The sequence below is a fragment of the Mus caroli genome, unplaced genomic scaffold (genome assembly GCF_978045245.1).
Source record: "Mus caroli unplaced genomic scaffold, Mus_caroli_1 scaffold_16, whole genome shotgun sequence".
Classification (NCBI taxonomy): domain Eukaryota; kingdom Metazoa; phylum Chordata; class Mammalia; order Rodentia; family Muridae; genus Mus; species Mus caroli.
The window spans coordinates 99,550,431-99,572,980 of NW_028227271.1; the positions used below are offsets into that span (position 1 = coordinate 99,550,431).

Genomic DNA, 22,550 nt, shown 5'->3' on the forward strand with positions numbered 1-22,550 from the left:
TTAGGAATAGCATTGGTGATGTGGCCTTAAGGATCTCTGTTCAACTTAGACTTGATAATCTTACTAAGTAGAATTAATTTTTAGACAAAATGATTTCAGAGCCCAACAGCAGGAAACACAGTGATATCTGAGACAGATCTACCTAGAACTCCTATAATGTAGATGCTTCACCCAAAGATATTCATCTTGTTTCTCATAGTACTGATCCTGTAGATATTTAAATTATCATTATTTTATAGATTGAATTTATGCTCAAGGTATTTACAGATATAATATGATCACATATTGGTTCTGTGAAAGACAAAAGTATATATATCTGTGTTCTTGTATTTTCTATTTAAATGACTTCAGATGTAAAGGAAAAATATAATATCATATAATAATACAATATAATGCTTATTCAACTAAATTATGGAACCCAATCATAGTAATTTTCATTTTTTGCTGTTTCCTTTTCAGATTACTTGAGCCACATTGCTTTCATCCGTCTTTGGTTCCAAAAGAATTCTGCCTATCACCCCCTGCCTTAAAAGATGGATTTGTTCAAGTTGGTTATGAAAAAATATATTTTTCCTTCATGAATATTCCAACGTCTATCTCTTTACTTGCACATAATCTATATCTTTCTCCATGGTCAAATAGTACTAATATATTTTATATGTGCATTTTTACTTCACTAGCAGAGGGGATTTCATTCATCCTTTGGCTCAAGATGATTCTTCTTCTTCTTCTTCTTCTTCTTCTTCTTCTTCTTCTTCTTCTTCTTCTTCTTCTTCTTCTTCTTCTTCTTCTTCTTCTTCTCCTTCTTCTCCTTCTTCTCCTTCTTCTCCTCCTCCTCCTCCTCCTTCTTCCTCTTCTTCCTCTTCTCCCCCTCCCCTCCCCCTCCCCTCTCCCCCTCCCCTCTCCCCCTCCCCTCTCCCCCCCTCCTCTTTCTTCTTCTTTTTTTTTTTTGAGCCCTGAATTATATTTGTTTTTTTTTAATTTATTTTTTTATTAGGTATTTTCCTCGTTTACATTTTCAATGCTATCCCAAAAGTCCCCCATACCCACTCCCCCAATCCCCTACCCACCCACTACCCCTTTTTGGCCCTGGGGTTCCCCTGTACTGGGGCATATAAAGTTTGCAAGTCCAATGGGCCTCTCTTTGCAGTGATGGCTGACTAGGCCATCTTTTGATACATATGCAGCTAGAGTCAAGAGCTCCGGGGTACTGGTTAGTTCATATTGTTGTTCCACCTATAGGGTTGCAGATCCCTTTAGCTCCTTGGTTACTTTCTCTAGCTCCTCCATTGGGGGCCGTGTGATCCATCCAATAGCTGACTGTGATCATCTACTTCTGTGTTTGCTAGGCCCCGGCATAGTCTCACAAGAGACAGCTCTATCTGGGTCCTTTCAGCAAAATCTTGCTAGTGTATGCAATGGTGTCAGCGTTTGGAAGCTGATTAGGGGATGGATCCCTGCATATGGCAATCACTAGATGGTCCATCCTTTCGTCACAGCTCCAAATTTTGTCTCTGTAACTCCTTCCATGGGTGTTTTGTTCCCATTTCTCCTCCTCCTCCTCCTCCTCCTCCTCCTCCTCCTCCTCCTCCTCCTCCTCCTCCTCCTCCTCCTCCTCCTCCTCCTCCTCCTCCTCCTCCTTCTTCTTCTTCTTCTTCTTCTTCTTCTTCTTCTTCTTCTTCATCCTTCTATGGAATGAGAAGTCAGTACTGCCACTGATGAACTCAGAGAACCATCATGCCTATTGAACATTGCAAATATTACTGTTAATTGTGAATTCACACTCAATTTCTTAAGTCTAAGTCTAAAGAATTTTTTATTCTTTCATTGAAAGCTTTTCTTAGAAACATTTCATCATGAAATCAATTTTTTTACCCCAAAAGTCAGTTTTAACCACTGTCTGATATATGCATGTTATCATATTTTTACCGGTTTCCATGTTCCTAAAAGAACAGCGGTCTCTTCCCCTGCTTGCTTTAATGACTTCACTTGGCACTGGAATTGTCTTAATTATCTCTGTTCCCAGTCTTTCTTATGATTGAGCTTTGACCTCAAAATTCAGTGACATCTCTTTGTGGCTCACACATGAAACATGTCTTCATAAGGATGCTCTCAATGCTGGGAGTTCAACTTCTAACGAGAAATTTTTATTCTTAAATTCTAGGTCTTTAAGTTTAAAATAATGAGAGTCTGCTTGAGTGTCCACTGTGCAGACACTGTTGAGAAAGCAATGAAGCAGAGGAAGAAAGATAAAATAGAAAGTGCTGGAATGTTCTGCATGCTCACCATGATCTATAGGGCTCCTGAATGAAACATATTTTGAGAGCAATATACACATACTGTAGCAACCCATGAAGCTCTCCTGCCATTTTAGGAGCCAACATTTTAAAACACTGTTTTGGAATGTCCACATTTCATTCAGGGAACTTCAAAATTGAGATTGCTGCTTGATTCCTGTCTTCTAATCTTTTCTGATTCAGTAGGTTGGAAGTGGAGTCTACAAGTCTTCTTTTTTTAATTGCTATAAGTGGTTTTTGTATAGAAACATTTGGATCGTATTGAGTTAAATTTCCTCATCATGAAGTCCCTCTTGAAAAGAAGACGACATAGGAGCTATAGTCAAAAACTGACACGTCCCATCTCTATTGTTTCCTATTAGCTTCTACAATAGTGGCATACTAAGCATGGGATGGAATGTCTGGCAATGATAATTAGGCACCAGAAAATTGGGTTTTATTTGCTAGAGGGTCTCCAAAACATCCCCCAGGTCGGTATTTCTTCAGTGTTTCTTTGTAGAGGGCAGAGAACCCGAAAGTAAGGAAAGGTAGCAAGGTTCCCTATGAGGGTAACTATTCTCTCACAGGCTGGGACTTGAAATTCTTTACTTCATTATGACAACTCACCTATCAGTATTATAGACTAATACAATAGCTAATCCATTCACAGCAGCACTTCTGTAACTATAGTGAAGAGTAGAAAAAGATCAACATCATGTTCTTTAGAAGTCATTGGTAAGCCAGGTGGGATGACACATGCCTGTAATCCAAGCACTGAGTTGGAGATGTGAAGATTCTAAGCTCGAGGCCAGCTAGAGCTCCACAGCAATTTGCAGGTTTACCTGAGATGCACAATGAGACCCTCTCTCAAAAAGCAAAACAAATAATCAGGTGATATAATGCTCTCAATGAGACTTTTCATGAAGACACTGAGAAGAGGCAAATATTTCTGATATGCTGACACTAGTGAATAGAATATATATCCTTCACACTAAGAACTGCTGGACAAAATTACTGATGGAAAACTGCATTTTACTACATGAGGAAAGGGAGGAAATTACCAGAACAGCATCCACTAAGGTGGTTTTAATAAAGTGCTTAGTATAGCACTTGGTATTTTGGGACCAATCAATACATTGTAATATGTTGGCATTATGGCTTTATTTCAATCAATGGTGGTATTAGTGTTGTTGAATACAAGGGAAAATGTTTTATATTGATTTTCTGAATCAATTGTTTGAGAGTAGGTTGACTGATGATTAAAGTTAATTATGATTTTCAGACCAAATAAGAACTAAGGAAGTGTTTTGTTAATGAGGAACAGGAAAACTCAACCTTTGTCCACGTTTCATCTTTGTTTAGGGTGAAGGTACCATGGTTCCTGTTGGACAAAGCATAGTATATGCTTGTGATGAAGGGTATTCTCTTATGGGAGATCCCGTTGCCAGATGTGGAGAAGACTTACAGTGGCTTGTTGGAGAAATGCATTGTCAAAGTGAGTGGTCTTGGTTGTAGTGTGTATCTTAAGGTGGCAGAATGGTAGGGAAGAAAATAAACGAGGATAAATAATCGCCTGTGTTAACCCCAACACGAAGGATCAAATTATCACCAGCTCCGCTCTCGGTCTCCTTCTCCTGGAAAGCTGTTAGGAGCCTGCATTAGCAATTTCTCATGCCACTGTGGCAAAAGTTCCAGGACAAAATAGCTTAAGGAAAGAAAGACTTATGTTTGCTCGCAGTTCACAGGGAAGTATAGTCCGTCATAGCAAGGAAACCTAAGTGGACGGAGTTCAGGCAGCTGCTCACATAGAAGCCACAGTCAGGAAGCAGAGAGAGATGAGATGGAAGCTGGTGCTTGAGGGACTACAGATAATACTTTATATTCTTTGCATTGTTTTTCATGTTAAATATTTCTATTGTTTTATCTTTCATTCATGAATTTTCTGTGTGATTGTGAAATAGTCTTTTAAGAATTTTATTGAACTGTTAATATATTTTTTTTCTGCTACTGATATTTTCCAATGATTTCCAGCTTGTCATTTAGATTTTTTTGAAACAAAATCTCACTTGGTAGCTCAGGCAGGCATGGAATTTACCTGACCACAAGTAATGGCATTCCTCTTGTCCTGGCCTTCCAAGTGCTGAGATTACAGGCATGAGATATTGTATCAGGCATCATTTAGATTTACCAAACTAATTGCAACTTTTCCAAGGCCCATCATTGTCAATTTTATTATCTGTATCTCTTATGAGTTTGTTTCTGTTGCATTTCCCATAGGCTTATATTTATTTTATGAGGGTTTTTTAATGCTTCAACCTTCCTTGTAATCCACTGACCAAAGACAGAGGAGAAAGATGGTTAATAGGACAAGGGGGTTGTGGATTTGTTTAAAAGTAGTTCTCTGTGGATGATTCCAATCTTTGTTATAAGGATATGGACAGTCTAGTCCAATAGCAAACACCAAAAACAAATCAGTAACAGCTCAGCCCAGCAGAAACCATGAGGCTTTGCCAAATCAGCACAAGTCTGCAGAAGCAGCAGGAAGCAGCTAGAATACAATGTAAAGTTCTTTGGAGAATATTTTCTCCACAAAGTCCTGACAAGTGAAGATCAGTGAAGAAAAGTGTTGCAAGGTGAACCAATTTGAGCCTGTTATCAGCAGAGATCAGTGAAGCAAGGCGAGCCAGTGCAAGAGTATCATTCACTGTCTGCTGGATTCTACTTATACTCTTCCCAAACATCACACATCCTCCCTTGTATCTGCTTCAGTAAAACATCTCATGTGTCTGCTTCAGCAGAGCATCCTCTCATAGACAGCTTCCAGAAAAACATCATATGACACAACTAAGTCTCCAAAGAAACCAGAAATTTCCACTTCACATTCTTACGTTTTGAATGTTGGATTAGCACTCACTAAATGCGCTCTTTTGGCAACTCTATGATTCTCAGAAACATTTTTTCTTTTAGTCTTGGGCAACTTTCCTATCTGTCTTGGTACGAGAGAGGCTGTAGAACATCCTTATGATACATTTGGCAGACATATCATGCCAGAAAGTCAATGCCAGATTTTGAAGGCACAGCATGTGATATGTACTTAGCATTTCTCCATCATTACACAATATATTTGGCAAAATTTAGGCACTCAATAAATGATAAAAACTGTGATTGGATAAATGAATAGATGGGTCTTCTGATAAAGACAGTGCTGAAACACAGCAATGTTGTATAGTATTGTCCAAAATCCATGAGGGGCATTGCAAAGATTTTTGTCTTCAATCATGATTTCCAACCTCTTCATATCTATATGATTTTTTTAGCTGCTTTATTTTTAAATAAATTTGATCTAATGAATGTCATTAAGGGAAAGATTGGGATGGGAAAATACTGAACACTTTCTTGCAGCAAGGTGAAAGGTGCTGCTTTAAGTCTTTAGATGGTGACATATCTAATTAGAGCTAATGATATGCAAATGAGTAAAGCTCTTGGGAGAAGTCTGGTGGGACATCATCTCACTACAGAGATAAGTGGCAGCTGTGAAGTCTGATTTTAGCAGCAGGCTGGGCTTTGGGGCTCTATTTGTAGGCTTGTTCATTTTAGGTTGTCACATTGCTTTGAGGGCAGGGGAAGGAGATGACAGCTGTTTTGTCTTTAGTCGTTCATTGGTCAATTACATGTCAGACACAGTGGAGAGTGCTTTTTGGAGCACTGTATAAGTAGACTCTCTTTTTTTTCCTCTGTTTGTCTTATGATATGAAAAGGCAGAACAAGTATTTTAGCACAGCTTAAGGCTATTTTTAAAAAAGTACCAAAGCAGTGACCCATTCTGTTCTCTTTTATCTTCAGAATTGGCCTGCGTTCTACCTGGAGAGATGAATGGCATGCAGAGTCACCCCCAGAAACCTCTTTACATGGTTGGTGAGACGGTGACTCTTTCCTGTGTGGGGGGTATGTCCTTAGAAGGTCCTTCAACCTTCCTCTGTGGCTCCAGCCTGAAGTGGAGTCCTGAGTTGAAGGATGCCCAGTGTGTGCAAAAAGGTGAGTAGCTTCTATCTCCAGTGTCACCTGTGTTCAGACAGGGAAGAGTCCTTTTGGTGACCATCATGGCATTGCGTCAGAGTACATCATTCTCTCCATCTGGCTTTCTAAGAGAATGAGGTCAATGTGTAGACTGTAGAACCATAGACTGATCGCATATAGGGACAGGAAGGATGGCACAACAAACTTCACTCCTCCATATGAACAGAGAGCTTTATATTGGTTAGAAAGAAAGTGAAGACTTTCTGAAGACTGATATTTGTTTTTCTTCTGATGTTCTAAACTCAGAGTTAAAAGGATAATTTATTTTAAAAAATTGGCTGCATCATTTCTGGACTCTCAGTTACTGATATTAAAGTGAAAATTTATAAAAAATATTAAAAACATATAAATTTATATTTAATATTGCAAAGTAGATATCATTCAAAGAAGTCTTGTGGTTTATAAAGTTACTCTTCATAAGGGTGAGAATTGAGTTTTCAGGAAGAAATAAAAGATGAGAACTTGGACATGCTCAATAGCTGGAACATGGTTTATTTAGCACTAGAGAGGTGGTATCTCTAATTCTGGCCACCTTGTGATCAAGGCACAGGATTCAATCATTCAGTGATCAGAGGTCAAGAGAATGGGGGATCCAGGCTTTAGGCTGAGGGTTTTGTAGCTAAGGATGGGGAAGGAGCATGAGGGACTTAAAAGAGAAATAGGGAGGTCAGCTGTTTTCCTTAGAGAAGCCCTGTGGTTTCCGACTCTGTTGTTTCTTTCTACAACCACTGGTTTCTGGGCTTGAGTCAGCAACCTTTCTTCTGAAATATTCAAATATTGTTGCTTCTTGGGACTTTGAGCTTAGTTTCAGGTCCTTGGCTTTTGCTGGGAGGTATGAGTGTGGGTCTTTTTCTGTTTCTCGTAGTGGAAATCCAGCAATCTAGTATTCTAAATCCTAGTCACATTCGAACGTTATTTAAGAACCTAAAATAAACTGGGTGTGTTGGCCTACATTTTTAGTTCCAACACTCAGAGGCAGAGGCAGGTGGATCTCTGTGAGCTTGAGGCATGCCTGGTCTACATAGTGAGTTCCACAATAGCCAGAACTATTTAGAGAGACTTCATTTCCACAAACAAACAAACAAACACCTTAGGCAGAAGAAATAATTTAAAAAGATAAATTATGCATTTTCAGAGACTTTTAAATGGAATAAGTTTGTTTATTAAAACACATTTATTGTTTTATTACATATTAATAAATGTAAATACATTGTTTAATAATTTTAAAAGATAAATTTGTTTTTATCTTACATATATGCATGTTTTTTCTGCATGTATGTAAGTGAACAATGTTTGAGCCCAGTGCTTGCAGAGGCCAAAAGAGGGTGTTGGATACCCTGCAACTGGAGTTAAGAACGGTTGCTATGTGGGTGCCAGAAAACCCAGGTTTGCTGCAAGAACAGCAAGTACTCTTAACTGCTGAGCCATCTCTCCAGCCTGGAACGATGCTTTTAACAGTTATAACTGAGAAAGAAGGAAAGCTCACATACATGCTACTTTCCATAATATTTCTTTAGTCTAAAAGTTTTTAACTCAGTGCTGAAATCTGTCTATTCTTATGAGGATGAAGTACTAGATTCTAAGACGAACACTGTTAAGTGAGTTAGACATTTACAACTGAGAACAGCAGGCTTCTTGGAGCTCTGTTCCGCTGAATGTAGGCATGGACTGTGGTGATGCAGGGCAGTAGAGAGGTGTAGAGCAGATGAATGAAGTGCCTTCCATATCAGCTCTAATGTGCTCTTTTCTGAACACATCAGAAAATAACTGCTCTTATTTCTATGTCCCCTGTTGCACAGATCTGAGTTTGCTTGAGTTATGTAAAGTAATGCACCTGTGCCCATGATTTGGAAATGAAAGAGAACAATATATACTTAATGAGATATAATTCTGTTTCAAAGAAATTAGATAGTTTTTCTTCAATGTTTGCTTCTGTCATTTTATAGCATAGTTCAGTATGAAATTTTACCCGCTCAGTAGAAAATGACATTAATTAAGGATATTTTATGTACTTGTTTATTTTTCTGAATATATAGATTACAATAATCACCACACTTAAGATAAACCTATAGCAAACAAAACTTCCTATGTTTGTCAGCTTTCAGGGTTTGTATCTAAAAAATCTGCTAGATGTGGGAATGGGGAGATGGTTCAACAGGAGGAGTATTTGCTGCATATGCACAAAGACCCTAGTTCAGATCTCCAGCTTCCATATAAAAGCTGGGCATTGTGGTGTATGTATTTATTCCCATTACTGGGGACATGGAGACAGCTGCATACTGGCAGCTGGCTGGCTAGCTGCTCTAACCAAAATGGCAAATACCAAATTCAAAGAGTCATCTTGTCTCAAAAAATACGATGGAAAGGAATAGAAGATGGTACCCTGACACTGATCTCTTGCTTTCACATACGTATACCCTTACACACACACCTCTAGTACACACACACCTCCAGTACACACACACACGACACACACACACACACACACACACACACACACACACACACACTGTTAGGTAATAAGTAATAAAGTACTAGCCCTTTGAATATTATTCCTTTAAAAGTTGTGCTAAGCACATGAATACATGCATATTCCATATATATCATATATATAAACACAAAATATCAGTTAAGTAGCACGTGAATGAAATAATGACAATATTTAGTCATTAAAATTTTGCTAAGCTGTACATATCATAAGATTCACTATTTTAATCAATTTAAAGTACAGAGATAATAAATATTATGCCCACTCTTTCTGTTGAACAGCCACCACCTCCACTCATCTCCACAAGTTTTGCACATAAATGTGCTTTGATATAGCAAATATAATTACAAGCATTTTACCAAACCATAACAAATTTTGGCAGTATAAAGAACCCTTATGGACTACTGACAGTAATGTATATTAGTTCAAACTCTGTGGAAACCGATTCAGAGATGCCTCAGCCAAAACTAGAAGTACCCTCTAATCCAATGATATCACACACCTGATGGAATCTAAGTCACCATAGGACATCAGACCTGCTCATCCACATTTATTATAGCAAGATGGAATCAGTTTAGATTTCTACCAGCAGACAGATAAATGAAGACAATGTGATATATCATGCACGAGACCTGCGCAAGATCAAAGAAAATATAAAGTCTAGCATGCATGGGGGAGAAAGTCATGGAATCCCACTGATAGTGGAAGAGCTAGGTAATGGGGTTACCTCTCAGGGAGCTGCTGTGTGGGGTCAGTTTTCTGCAGGCATGCAGCCTCTAAGAGGCTACTCATGTCTCAGTAGATGGCCAAACATCCATGCACATATAGGCAGCACTAAGTGAACTCACTGGGTTAAAAAAAAAAAAGAGCATATGAAGTTGGGTGAGAATTGGTGTGTATGTGTGTGTGTGTGTCTAGAAAAATGATTCAAAGGAGAGAGTGAGGTGTGAGTTGACTAAAATATTAATATTAAATACACATTTAAAATTTAGAACAGATATAAAATGGGGCATTTGTACACAGTGGAGTTTTATCGGCTACAAAGAGAAACTAAACTGTATCATCAGAAAGATATTGACTGGAGCTAGAGATCATCATATAAACAGAAGAAGACAGAGGCATGTTTTCTCTCATACGTACAATGTACTCCTAAAAAGTATGTATCTCAGGCCTGGTAATGTGACTCAGCAGGTAGAAACACATGCTACACAAACCTGATGACTTGAGTTGATCCTTGGAACCCAAGTACAAAGTCAGATGGAGCAGTGAGCATCTGTAGTCCCAGCACTCCTAATGTGAGATGGGAGGTCAAGGATCAGCTATCTGGAGTGAGTGGTATAGTAGAAACAAGAAACTCTTCCTCCAAAAACCAGGTGGAAGGAGTGATTTACTTCTGGAAGTTGTTCTCTGAGCTCCAGCCCCCCATACACACACACACACCCACACACACACACACACTCACTCACACACACAAACTCATATACACATATACACACATATACACATATACATACACACACACTCACTCATGCGCACAAACTCACACACACATGCACATATATACAACACATACACACATATACACACATACACACATATACATACTCACTCATACTAACAAACTTTACACACATAAACACATATACACACATACATATATACACATATACACACATACACACTCACACACACAAACTCGCACACAGACACACACACATATACATACATATACATACACACACTCACACAGTGGCACATATGTACCTGTGTGTACATATAAACAACAAAAACAAAAGCAATAGTGTTAAAGACATATGATAACGAAGTGGATGACTCTTTAGAGGAGAGAAAGGTACCACCAGCAAGGAGAGAAGGCAATAAGAGAGAGCAACAGAGGACTTAATACAAGAAAAGTACAGTATGTGCATGGATAAAGATAGCACAATGAAATCTATTATTTTATAGCCCACATTAACTAATTTTCTTTTTTTTTAAATTTTTTTTTATTTATTTTTTTAAATATTTTTATTACATATTTTCCTCAATTACATTTCCAATACTATCCCAAAAGTCCCCCATAGCGCCCCCCACTTCCCTACCCACCCATTCCCATTCTTTTGGCCCTGGCATTCCCCTATATTGGGGCATATAAAGTTTGCAAGTCCAATGGGCCTCTCTTTCCATTGATGGCCGACTAGGCCATCTTTCGATACATATGCAGCTAGAGACAAGAGCTCCAGGGTTCTGGTTAGTACATCATGTTGTTCCAACAATAGGGTTGCAGATCCCTTTAGCTCCTTGGGTACTTTCTCTAGCTTCTCCATTCGGAGCCCTGTGATACATCCAATAGCTGACTGTGAACATCCACTCCTGTGTTTGCTAGGCCCCGGCATCGTCTCACAAGAGACAGCTATATTTGGGTCCTTTCAGCAAAATCTTGCTAGTGTATGCAATGGTGTCAGCGTTTAGAAGCTGATTATGGGACGGATCCCTGGATACAGCAGTCTCTAAATGGTCCATCCTTTCATCACAGCTACGAACTTTGTCTCTGTAACTCCTTCCCTGGGTGTTTTGTTCCCAATTCTAAGAAGGGGCACAGTGTCCACACTTTGGTCTTCATTCTTCTTGAGTTTCATGCGTTTATCAAATTGTATCTTATATCTTGGGTATCCTAAGTTTTGGGCTAATATCCACTTATCAATGAATACATATTGTGTGAGTTCTTTTGTGATTGTGTTACTTCACTCAAGATGATGCCCTCCAGGTCCATCCATTTGGCTAGGAATTTCATAAATTCATTCTTTTTAATAGCTAAGTAATACTCCATTGTGTAAATGTACCATAATTTCTGTATCCATTCCTCTGTTGAGGGACATCTGGGTTCTTTCCAGCTTCTGGCTATTATAAATAGGGCTACTATGAACATAGTGGAGCATGTGTCCTTTTTACCGGTTGGGACATCTTCTGGATATATGCCCAGGAGAGGTATTGCTGGATCCTCCGGTAGTACTATGTCCAATTTTCTGAGGAACCGCCAGACTGATTTCCAGAGTGGTTGTACAAGCTTGCAATCCCACCAACAATGGAGGAGTGTTCCTCTTTCTCCACATCCTCGCCAGCATCTGCTGTCACCTGAATTTTTGATCTTAGCCATTCTGACTGGTGTGAGGTGGAATCTCAGGGTTGTTTTGATTTGCATTTCCCTGATGATTAAGGATGTTGAACATTTTTTCAGGTGCTTCTCTGCCATTCGGTATTCCTCAGGTGAGAATTCTTTGTTCAGTTCTGAGCCCCATTTTTTAATGGGGTTATTTGACTTTCTGGAGTCCACCTTCTTGAGTTCTTTATATATATTGGATATTAGTCCCTTATCTGATTTAGGATAGGTGAAGATCCTTTCCCAATCTGTTGGTGGTTTTTTTGTCTTATTGATGGTGTCTTTTGCCTTGCAGAAGCTTTGCAGTTTCATGAGGTCCCACTTGTCAATTCTCGATCTTACAGCACAAGCCATTACTGTTCTATTCAAGAATTTTTCCCCTGTGCCCATATCTTCAAGGCTTTTCCCCACTTTCTCCTCTATAAGTTTCAGTGTCTCTGGTTTTATGTGAAGTTCCTTGATCCACTTAGACTTGACCTTAGTACAAGGAGATAGGAATGGATCGATTCGCATTCTTCTACATGTGAACAACCAGTTGTGCCAGCACCATTTGTTGAAAATGCTGTCTTTCTTCCACTGGATGTTTTTAGCTCCCTTGTCGAAGATCAAGTGACCATAGGTGTGTGGGTTCATTTCTGGGTCTTCAATTCTATTCCATTGGTCTATTTGTCTGTCACTATACCAGTACCATGCAGTTTTTATCACAATTGCTCTGTAGTAGAGCTTTAGGTCCGGCATGGTGATTCCACCAGAGGTTCTTTTATCCTTGAGAAGAGTTTTTGCTATCGTAGGTTTTTTGTTATTCCAGATGAATTTGCAGATTGCACTTTCTAATTCGTTGAAGAATTGATTTGGAATTTTGATGGGGATTGCATTGAATCTGTAGATTGCTTTTGGCAAGATAGCCATTTTTATAATGTTGATCCTGCCAATCCATGAGCATGGGAGATCTTTCCATCTTCTGAGATCTTCTATAATTTCTTTCTTCAGAGACTTGAAGTTTTTATTATACAGATCTTTCACTTCCTTAGTTAGAGTCACGCCAAGATATTTTATATTATTTGTGACTATTGAGAAGGGTGTTGTTTCTCTAATTTCTTTCTCAGCCTGTTTATTCTTTGTGTAGAGAAAGGCCATTGATTTGTTTGAGTTAATTTTATATCCAGCTACTTCACCGAAGCTGTTTATCAGGCTTAGGAGTTCTCTGGTGGAATTTTTAGGGTCACTTATATATACTATCATATCTGCAAAAAGTGATATTTTGACTTCATCTTTTCCAATTTGTATCCCTTTGATCTCCTTTTGTTGTCGAATTGCTCTGGCTAGGACTTCAAGTACAATGTTGAATAGGTATGGAGAAAGTGGACAGCCTTGTCTAGTCCCTGATTTTAGAGGGATTGCTTCAAGCTTCTGACCATTTACTTTGATGTTGGCTACTGGTTTGCTGTAGATTGCTTTTATCATGTTTAGGTATGGGCCTTGAATTCCTGATCTTTCCAAGACTTTTATCATGAATGGGTGTTGGATCTTGTCAAATGCTTTTTCCGCATCTAAGGAGATGACCATGTGGTTTTTGTCTTTGAGTTTGTTTATATACTGGATTACGTTGATGGATTTCCGTATATTGAACCGTCCTTGCATCCCTGGGATGAAACCTACTTGGTCAGGATGGATGATTGTTTTGATGTGTTCTTGGATTCGGTTAGCAAGAACTTTATTGAGGATTTTTGCATCAATATTCATAAGGGATATTGGTCTGAAGTTTTCTATCTTTGTTGGGTCTTTTTGTGGTTTAGGTATCAGAGTAATTGTGGCTTCATAGAATGAGTTGGGTAGCGTACCTTCTGTTTCTATTTTGTGGAATAGTTTGTGAAGAACTGGGATTAGATCTTCTTTGAAGGTCTGATAGAACTCTGCACTAAACCCATCTGGTCCTGGGCTTTTTTTAGTTGGGAGACTATTAATGACTGCTTCTATTTCTTTGGGGGATATAGGGCTGTTTAGATCATTAACCTGATCTCGATTCAACTTTGGTACCTGGTATCTGTCTAGGAACTTCTCCATTTCATCCAGGTTCTCCAGTTTTGTTGAGTATAGCCTTTGGTAGAAGGATCTGATGGTGTTTTGGATGTCTTCAGGATCTGTTGTTATGTCTCTTTTTTCATTTCTGATTTTGTTAATTAGGATGCTTTCCCTGTGCCCTCTAGTGAGTCTGGCTAAGGGTTTATCTATCTTGTTGATTTTCTCAAAGAACCAGCTCCTTGATTGGTTGATTCTTTGAATAGTTTTTCTTGTTTCCACTTGGTTGATTTCACCCCTGAGTTTGATTATTTCCTGCCGTCTACTCCTCTTGGGTGAATTTGCTTCCTTTTGTTCTAGTGCTTTTAGGTGTGTTGTCAAGCTGCTAATGTGTGCTCTCTCTAGTTTCCTTTTGGAGGCACTCAGAGCTATGAGTTTTCCTCTTAGAAATGCTTTCATTGCGTCCCATAAGTTTGGGTATGTTGTGGCTTCATTTTCATTGAACTCTAAAAAGTCCTTAATTTCTTTCTTTATTCCTTCCTTGACCAAGGTATCATTGAGAAGAGTGTTGTTCAGTTTCCACGTGAAGGTTGGCTTTCTATTATTTATTTTGTTATTGAAGATCAGCCTTAGTCCATGGTGATCTGATAGGATGCATGGGACAATTTCAATATTTTTGTATCTGTTGAGGCCTGCTTTGTGACCAATTATGTGGTCTATTTTGGAGAAGGTACCATGAGGTGCTGAGAAGAAGGTATATCCTTTTGTTTTAGGATAGAATGTTCTGTAGATATCTGCCAGATCCATTTGATTCATAATTTCTGTTAGTTTCACTGTGTCCCTGTTTAGTTTCTGTTTCCATGATCTGTCCATTGGTGAAAGTGGTGTGTTGAAGTCTCCCACTATTATTGTATGAGGTGCAATGTGTGCTTTGAGCTTTACTAAAGTTTCTTTAATGAATGTGGCTGCCTTTGTATTTGGAGCATAGATATTCAGGATTGATAGTTCCTCTTGGAGGATTTTACCTTTGATGAGTATGAAGTGTCCCTCCCTGTCTTTTTTAATGACTTTGGGTTGGAAGTCAATCTTATCAGATATTAGAATGGCTACTCCAGCTTGTTTCTTCATGCCATTTGCTTGGAAAATTGTTTTCCAGCCTTTCATTCTGAGGTAGTGTCTATCCTTTTCTCTGAGATGAGTTTCCTGTAAGCAGCAAAATGTTGGGTCTTGTTTGTGTAGCCAGTTTGTTAGTCTATGTCTTTTTATCGGGGAGTTGAGTCCATTGATATTAAGAGATATTAAGGAAAAGTAATTGTTGTTTCCTGTTATTTTTGTTGTTAAAGTTGGCATTTTGTTCTTGTGGCTGTCTTCTTTTAGGTTTGTTGAGGGATTACCTTCTTGTTGTTTCTAGGGCGTGGTTCCTGTCCTTGTATTGGTTTTTTTCTGTTATTATCCTTTGAAGGGCTGGATTCGTGGAGAGATAATGTGTGAATTTGGTTTTGTCGTGGAATACTTTGGTTTCTCCATCTATGTTAATTGAGAGTTTGGCTGGGTATAGTAGCCTGGGCTGGAATTTGTGTTCTTTTAGTGTCTGTATAATATCCGTCCAGGATCTTCTGGCTTTCATAGTCTCTGGTGAAAAATCTGGTGTAATTCTGATAGGCTTGCCTTTATATGTTACTTGGCCTTTTTCTCTTACTGCTTTTAGTATTCTATCTTTATTTAGAGCATTTGTTGCTCTGATTATTATGTGTCGGGAGGTATTTCTTTTCTGGTCCAGTCTATTTGGAGTTCTGTATGCTTCTTGTATGTTCATGGGCATGTCTTTCTTTAGATTTGGGAAGTTTTCTTCTATAATTTTGTTGAAGATGTTTGCTGGTCCTTTGAGTTGAAAATCTTCATTCTCATCCACTCCTACTATCCGTAGGTTTGGTCTTCTCATTGTGTCCTGTATTTCTTGGATGTTTTGAGTTAGGATCTTTTTGCATTTTATATTTTCCTTGATTGTTGTGCCGATGTTCTCTATGGAATCTTCTGCACCTGAGATTCTCTCTTCCATCTCTTGTATTCTGTTGCTGATGCTTGGATCTATGGTTCCAGATTTCTTTCCTAGGGTTTCTATCTCTCATTTTGGGTTTTCTTTATTGTGTCTACTTCCCTTTTTAGGTCTAGTATGGTTTTGTTCATTTCCATCATCTGTTTGGATGTGCTTTCCTGTTTTTCTGTAAGGACTTCTACCTGTTTGATTATGTTATCGTGTTTTTCTTTAAGGATTTGTAACTCTTTAGCAGTGTTCTCCTGCAATTCTTTAAGGGATTTTTTTGCTTCCTCTTTATTGTCTTCTGCCTGTTTAGCAGTGTTCTCCTGCATTTCTTTAAGTGTGTTATTAAAGTCCTTCTTGAAGTCCTCTATCATCATCAGGAGATATGCTTTTAAATCCGTGTCTAGCTTTTCCGGTGTGTTGGGGTGCCCTGGACTGGGCGAAGTGGGAGTGCTGGGTTCTGATGATGGTGAGTGGTCTTGGTTTTTGTTAGTAAGATTATTACGTTTACCTTCGCCATCTGGCAATCTCTGGGGTTAGTTGTTATCGTTGTCACTGTTTAAAGATTGGAGCAGAAGCTGTGTTCCACTCACCAGCAGTCTCTAAATCCTGCGGCGGGGGTCGTGGGTAGCTGACGGTACCCCGGTGCTGGTCCAGCCGGAAGAGGCCTGTGGTCCTACTCAGGCCGTTTTTCTGCTTCCCTAACTAATGCAGTCTCAGGTCCCGAGCAATTGGATTGGAGCAGAAGCTGTGCTCCACTCACCAGAAGTCTTAGGATCCTGTGGTGGGTGTTGTGGGTAGCTGGCGAGTGTCAGCAGACCCTGCGCCCCAGCTGCCCCGGTACTTTTCTGACTGGAAGAGGGTTGTGGCCCTATGTAGGCCGGATTTCTCTCTCCCCAACCAGAGCAGTCTCAGGTCCCGCGTGATTGGACTGGAGCAGAAGCTGTGTTCCACTCACCAGCAGTCCCAAAATCCTGCGGTGGGGGTCGTGGGTAGCTGGCGGGTGTCAGGCAACCCTGTGCTCCCGCTACCCCGGTGCTGATCCGGCCGGATGAGGCCTGTGGCCCTACTCAGGCCGGTTTCTGCTTCCCTAACTAATGCAGTCTCAGGTCCCGCGCAATTGGATTGGAGCAGAAGCTGTGTTCTACTCACCAGCAGTCCCAAAATCCTGCGGCCTAATTTTCTTTTTTGCTTTGATAAAATACCATGACCCAAAGCAGAAGAAAGGATTTATTTATTGGTTGAGAGGTAGAGTTCATCATGGTGGGGAGGGATGGAATTAGGTACAGGAGCTGGATGCCTTGGTGATTACATCACAACTGCATCCAGGAAACAGAGTGAGAGTCAGACGTGGGGCCAGGCCAAATTCTCAAAGCCCACCTCTGATGATGTACTTCTTCTCAAGGCTCTACCTATTAAAGGTCCTGTATCCTCCCTAGACAGTGCTACCAATTGCCCAATTCATGAGCTTATTTAGTGTATCTTTAATTTAAACTACAATATATTCTAATGAAAAACAGAGAACCATTTTACTTTGGAATCATTTTAGATCTCAGAAAAGTTGCAAAATGTAAATTCTACACACTCTCACCTTCCTTCACTTTTTGCATAAATTGACATAACTTAGCTTTTGAAAACAAAGGACCAGTGGTACCTATACCTGTGTCCTAGTTACTGCTCTATCTATGTGTCTCTTCACACAATGTGACACATATGAAAGAAGTCTACTGGGGGTCTGCTTACTGTTTTAGAGGGGCTAGTCCATTATCATCATGGTGGAGGATGCAGCAGCAGGCAGGCAGGCATGGTGCTGGAGAAGTAGCTGAGAGCTTTACATCCTGATCTGCAGCAGGTAGTAGGGGAGGGATGGGGATAGGGGAAGGGATAGGGAGAGAGAGACACAGAGAGAGACAGAAAGACAAAGAGATAAACAGAGAGAGAGAGAGAGAGAGAGAGAGAGAGAGACAGAGAGAGACAGAGAGAGTCAGAAAGACAGAAAGATAGAGAGACAAACAGAAATGCAGAGAGGCAGAAACAGAGAAAGCAACAGAGACAGACAGAGAGAAAGAGACAGACAGACAGACAGACAGAGAGATACAGAGTGATAGATCATAGAAAGTGACAGAAAGACAGAGAGACACAGAGAGACAGAAAGACGGACTGAGAGACAGACAGAAATACAGAAAGACAGAAACAGAGAGAGAGAGATTGTGTCTAGTGTGAGCTTTTGAACCTCAAAGCTCACTTCCAGTGACAAACCTCCAACAAGGACATACTTCCTATTCCTTCCAAACACTCAGCTTGCAAATATATGAGCCCATGATGTGTTTGTCTGTGTGTGTGTGTGTAGGGATGGTAATCACCTTGTGGCCACTGCACCTACCAGTTTAGATCTGAGGATCTGAGACAGGAGAAACTCAACTTTGATGCCAACCTGAGCTATATTATAAGACCCTGTCCTAAAAGCAAAGAAAACAACACAGAAAACATATGGAGAAGGGCATTTGCCAGGGCACAACCGACTAAGCTGTTGTTCAGATAGCACTCTTCTCCCTGTGCCATTTTAATTTCTAGTATCTGATTTAAGCTTCTGTCTTGCACTGGGCGTGCCACCACATCAGTGTTTAGAGAATGTGACTGTTACTGAGATTTCTAACCATGGAAGACATGCTCCATATTGCCACAACTTTTCTAGTTTTGTGACTTTTTCATGGGGTGTTACTATCTTGTCTAACTTGCTTATATTTTTCATTGTAAGGGACATATGTACTCTATGATTTTTTTCCTTCTAAAATCATTTCCTTGGGATACCAAGATGGCTCAGTGTGTTAAGGTACTTGTGGCCAGGCTTGGTGACCTAAGTTTGATCCCCCAGAGCCCGATGGCTGGAAGTTATCTTTTGATCTCCATGCGTGTACCACATCCATGCACACACTAAATAAATACACTCAGCTAAAATGAAAAAAATCCCCATGATTGTCTAATAAGATCATTTGTATAATATATTGAATGATTACGTAATTTTGTGCACAAAAGTTTGATTCCAGTGATTTTCATTAAAATGAAGCTAGCAGAAAGTGGGGGAAAAAAACGACTGTTTTAGACTACACATTGCCAACAGCTAAAGCCAATGCATAGGCTTTCCATTTACATCACTGAAAGCTACACCAAGGTGCTTACTTACGAACATTCAAATAATGGCTCGCTTAAAAGAAGAGTTTCTAGATTCAAAACAATGGATACAATATTTTTAATGTAAGCAACTCCAGACGTGTTGAGGGGAGACTGCCTGGACATTTGCATGTGAGAGGTTATAGCTCTCCTTGGGTACCAGAAATTTCTCCAATGTAAGTTACTGATAAAAAAAGAGTTTATTTATTTATCTATTTATCTATCTATCTATCTATCATCTATCTATCAATCTATCTATCTATCTATTTATTTAATGTATATGGCTGTTTTATCTGTCTGTATATATGTACATTACATGGATAGCTGAGACCTACAAAACCTGGAAGGGGACATCAGATCCCATGGAATGGGAGCTTCTGGCAGTCGTGAGCTGCCATGTGGTGGTAGGGATCACACCTGGGTTCTCTGGAAAAGCAGCAAGTGCTCTTAACCATGGAGCCACCTTTCCAGTGCTCTAAGCTCCTTTGTGGCTTTATGACCCATGGTGAGCTCGTGGCAGTCTAAAACCACAAACAGTTTCCAAGGATCGGCTTCATGAAAGGCAACCTGTTCTACTCGCAGTGGATTCGTACAGATGCGTGCTTAACCCTGCATAGGAAGATTTGCAAGCTGTTAGAGAAAGCATCCATTTCCAAACTTCTTGACCTTTAGCTTTTTCATCTCTTACATAGGCGCTTGTCAGCAGGGATCAAATGACAAAATTTGTAAACAGTTTATGACCCATGCCCAGGGAATGGTATCTGTCATCACTGAAGCTTTTTACAGAGTGTTCCTCTGTGAATGCTTTAGATACTCATTGCATATGAATATATAACATACATATTTATGTTCTTTTACAAAATTATAAATTATATGTTAAATGTTACATTTATTATTATATTATGTACAATATATAATAGATGCTATATATTATATTAAAGTGTGCATATGTATTTGTTTTCTCTTTCTCTCTCTCTCTCTCCCTCTCCCTCTCTTTCTCTTTCTCCTTCGACTTCTCCTTCGCCTTCTCCTCTTCCTCCTCCTCTTTCTCTTTCTCTTTCTTTCTATTTCTCTTTCTCTTCTCTCTCTCTTTCTCCCTCCCTCCCTCCCTCCCTCCCTCCCTCCCTCCCTCCCTCCCTCTCTCTCTCTCTCTCTCTCTCTCTCTCTCTCTCTTTCTTTCTTTCTTTCTTTCTTTCTTTCTTTCTTTCTTTCTTTCTTTCTTTGGGACAGGGTTTTTTGGCTGACCTGGAACTCACTCTGTAGACCACTCTGGCCTCGAACTCTGAGATCCACCTACCTCTGCCTCGCAAGTGCTGGGATTAAAGGTATACACCAGCACTGCCAAGCTATAATATATACTTAAAATTTTTTTATTTCCTGAAATTAAAATTCTCTCTCTCTCTCATATGTAAATGCAACTTGTTCATTTCTTATAGGTTTTTACTGTATTTTTTATTGAAAAATATTTTGTATATACTGATCTGATCACAGCTTTTCCTCCCCTAACTCCTCTGAGATCCTCTGTACTCCTTATTCACAACTCGGTGCCCTTTCTTTCTCTTCGTCTTTAGAAAACAAACAGGTAAAGCAGCAACAAATAGAACAAACCAGAATTTTTAAAAAAAGTATAGGACACACACACACACACACACCACTCAACTGGAGAACATAATATGTAAGTAAAAGACTGGTAAGGCAAAAAATGCTCTAGCAAATCATTAAGAGACAAGAGTCTACAGAAATACTCTGGAGTTCATTTTGTGTTGGCCTTCCACTGCTGGGTGTGGAGCCCACTCTTAAGTGCGGTTAATACATCCAGTGAGACGCCATTAGAGAAGACTAATCTTCCTTTGGAAGCAGATATCAGCTGGAGATAGTTGTTTGGTTAGGGATGAGAACTTTTTTCTTTAATTTTTAAATTGAAAGTAGATTTTCTTTCATATGTTATGTTCTGATTATAGTTCTCCAATTCCTCCCACCATCTATCCACCCAAACCCACAGCCTTTCTTTTAACTATAGGAAATCTCTATAGTCAAGCATCCCACAGATTTGATTCAGCAAATCTATCGTAAAGCAAGGTGTGTATCCTAATGATTGCATTGCTCTTAAATGTTTCTTTAGCTACCAGCACTCTACCACCAGCAGCCCCTGCATGCCAGCCTTGGGAGAAACTGCAGAACTCAAAATGCATCTGTAAAATGCCCTATGAATGTGGGTAAGCTCTGGCTCTGCCACTCACTTTTCTGCTTGATTTTATCTGGGGTAAATGGGATGGCTCCGCAGAGCTTATTGAATTCAAGGCATGGCTTCCGGAGAGCTAAGTGTCTTCGCATCTTAATCTGGCCCACTCCTGCCTGTTATAGGTCATAGGCTCTCAGCCACCATATTAAGCAGGATGATAATCTGGAGGAGCAAGACACCGAAGGTCCGCCAGAGCCCTGCTTGTTCTATATATAAAGTGAAGCAAAGTGACAGAACTGTCACCTGAGGATTTAGGGCTTTGGAGGATAAGGCTGAAATTCCCTAGGGACATAAGCTTTTAAAAAGCAATACCAACAGACAACAGAGCAGCTGCTTTCCTGACACTAGAAGCTTCCTTTCTAGGTCTGCCTTCCAAGAATGTTACTGATTTATCATCACCGCTTTTAGAAGGATTTGTAAAGAAACTTCTGGAAGCCTGTGTCCGAGTTGTAGCAAGGCGCAGGTAGTACAGTTAGGTGAGGAATAGGAGAAGTTGATCAGCATGCCTACAAAAACGTGATGTGGGCAAATAAAGTGCGTATAATAGACCATGCATTTATGCACACCCAGGCCCGAAAGAGGGAGAAAGATGTTTATGAAATATGAAGACAGAGAGGGCCTGGAGGAGACAACTTCTAAGGCAGAGCAGACTCCCTTTAAGGGACTTGAGAAGTACCACAGGTATAATCTAGAGCTACACTTCCTGACACCAGTGCTCTTCAGCATAGAACCTACTGGAAGCTAGAGGTCTTTTCATGCCAGACCCTCAAGAAGAAGATGATGATGAGCAATGGAGAGGGGTTTGGGAGGATGTAGGAGACATTCAGCCTCTGGACCTTTTTCATTTTTAAGATTAAGGACTTAAGTTGGTGTCTTAGTCAGGGTTTCTATTCTTGCACAAAACATCATGACCAAGAAGCAAGTTGGGGAGGAAAGGTTGTAATCAGCTTATACTTCCATACTGCTGCTCATCACCAAAGGAAGGCAGGACAGGAACTCACACACGGCAGGAACCTGGAGGCAGGAGCTGATGTAAAGGCCATGGAGGGATGCTACTTACTGGCTTGCTTCCCCTGGCT

General features: G+C 39.9%; 1 protein-coding gene across 1 annotated transcript in view; it reads left to right on the plus strand.

The window, feature by feature from the left end:
- The window catches only part of C7 (complement C7), an 87,143-nt gene that overhangs the window by 59,648 nt on the left and 4,945 nt on the right, over positions 1–22,550 (plus strand). Inside the window, exons 13-16 of the mRNA XM_021184151.3 lie at positions 460–547; positions 3,639–3,771; positions 6,120–6,311; positions 21,352–21,445. Of these exons, the coding sequence (XP_021039810.1) occupies positions 460–547; positions 3,639–3,771; positions 6,120–6,311; positions 21,352–21,445 (507 nt within the window). The remainder of the gene's footprint in view (positions 1–459; positions 548–3,638; positions 3,772–6,119; positions 6,312–21,351; positions 21,446–22,550) is intronic.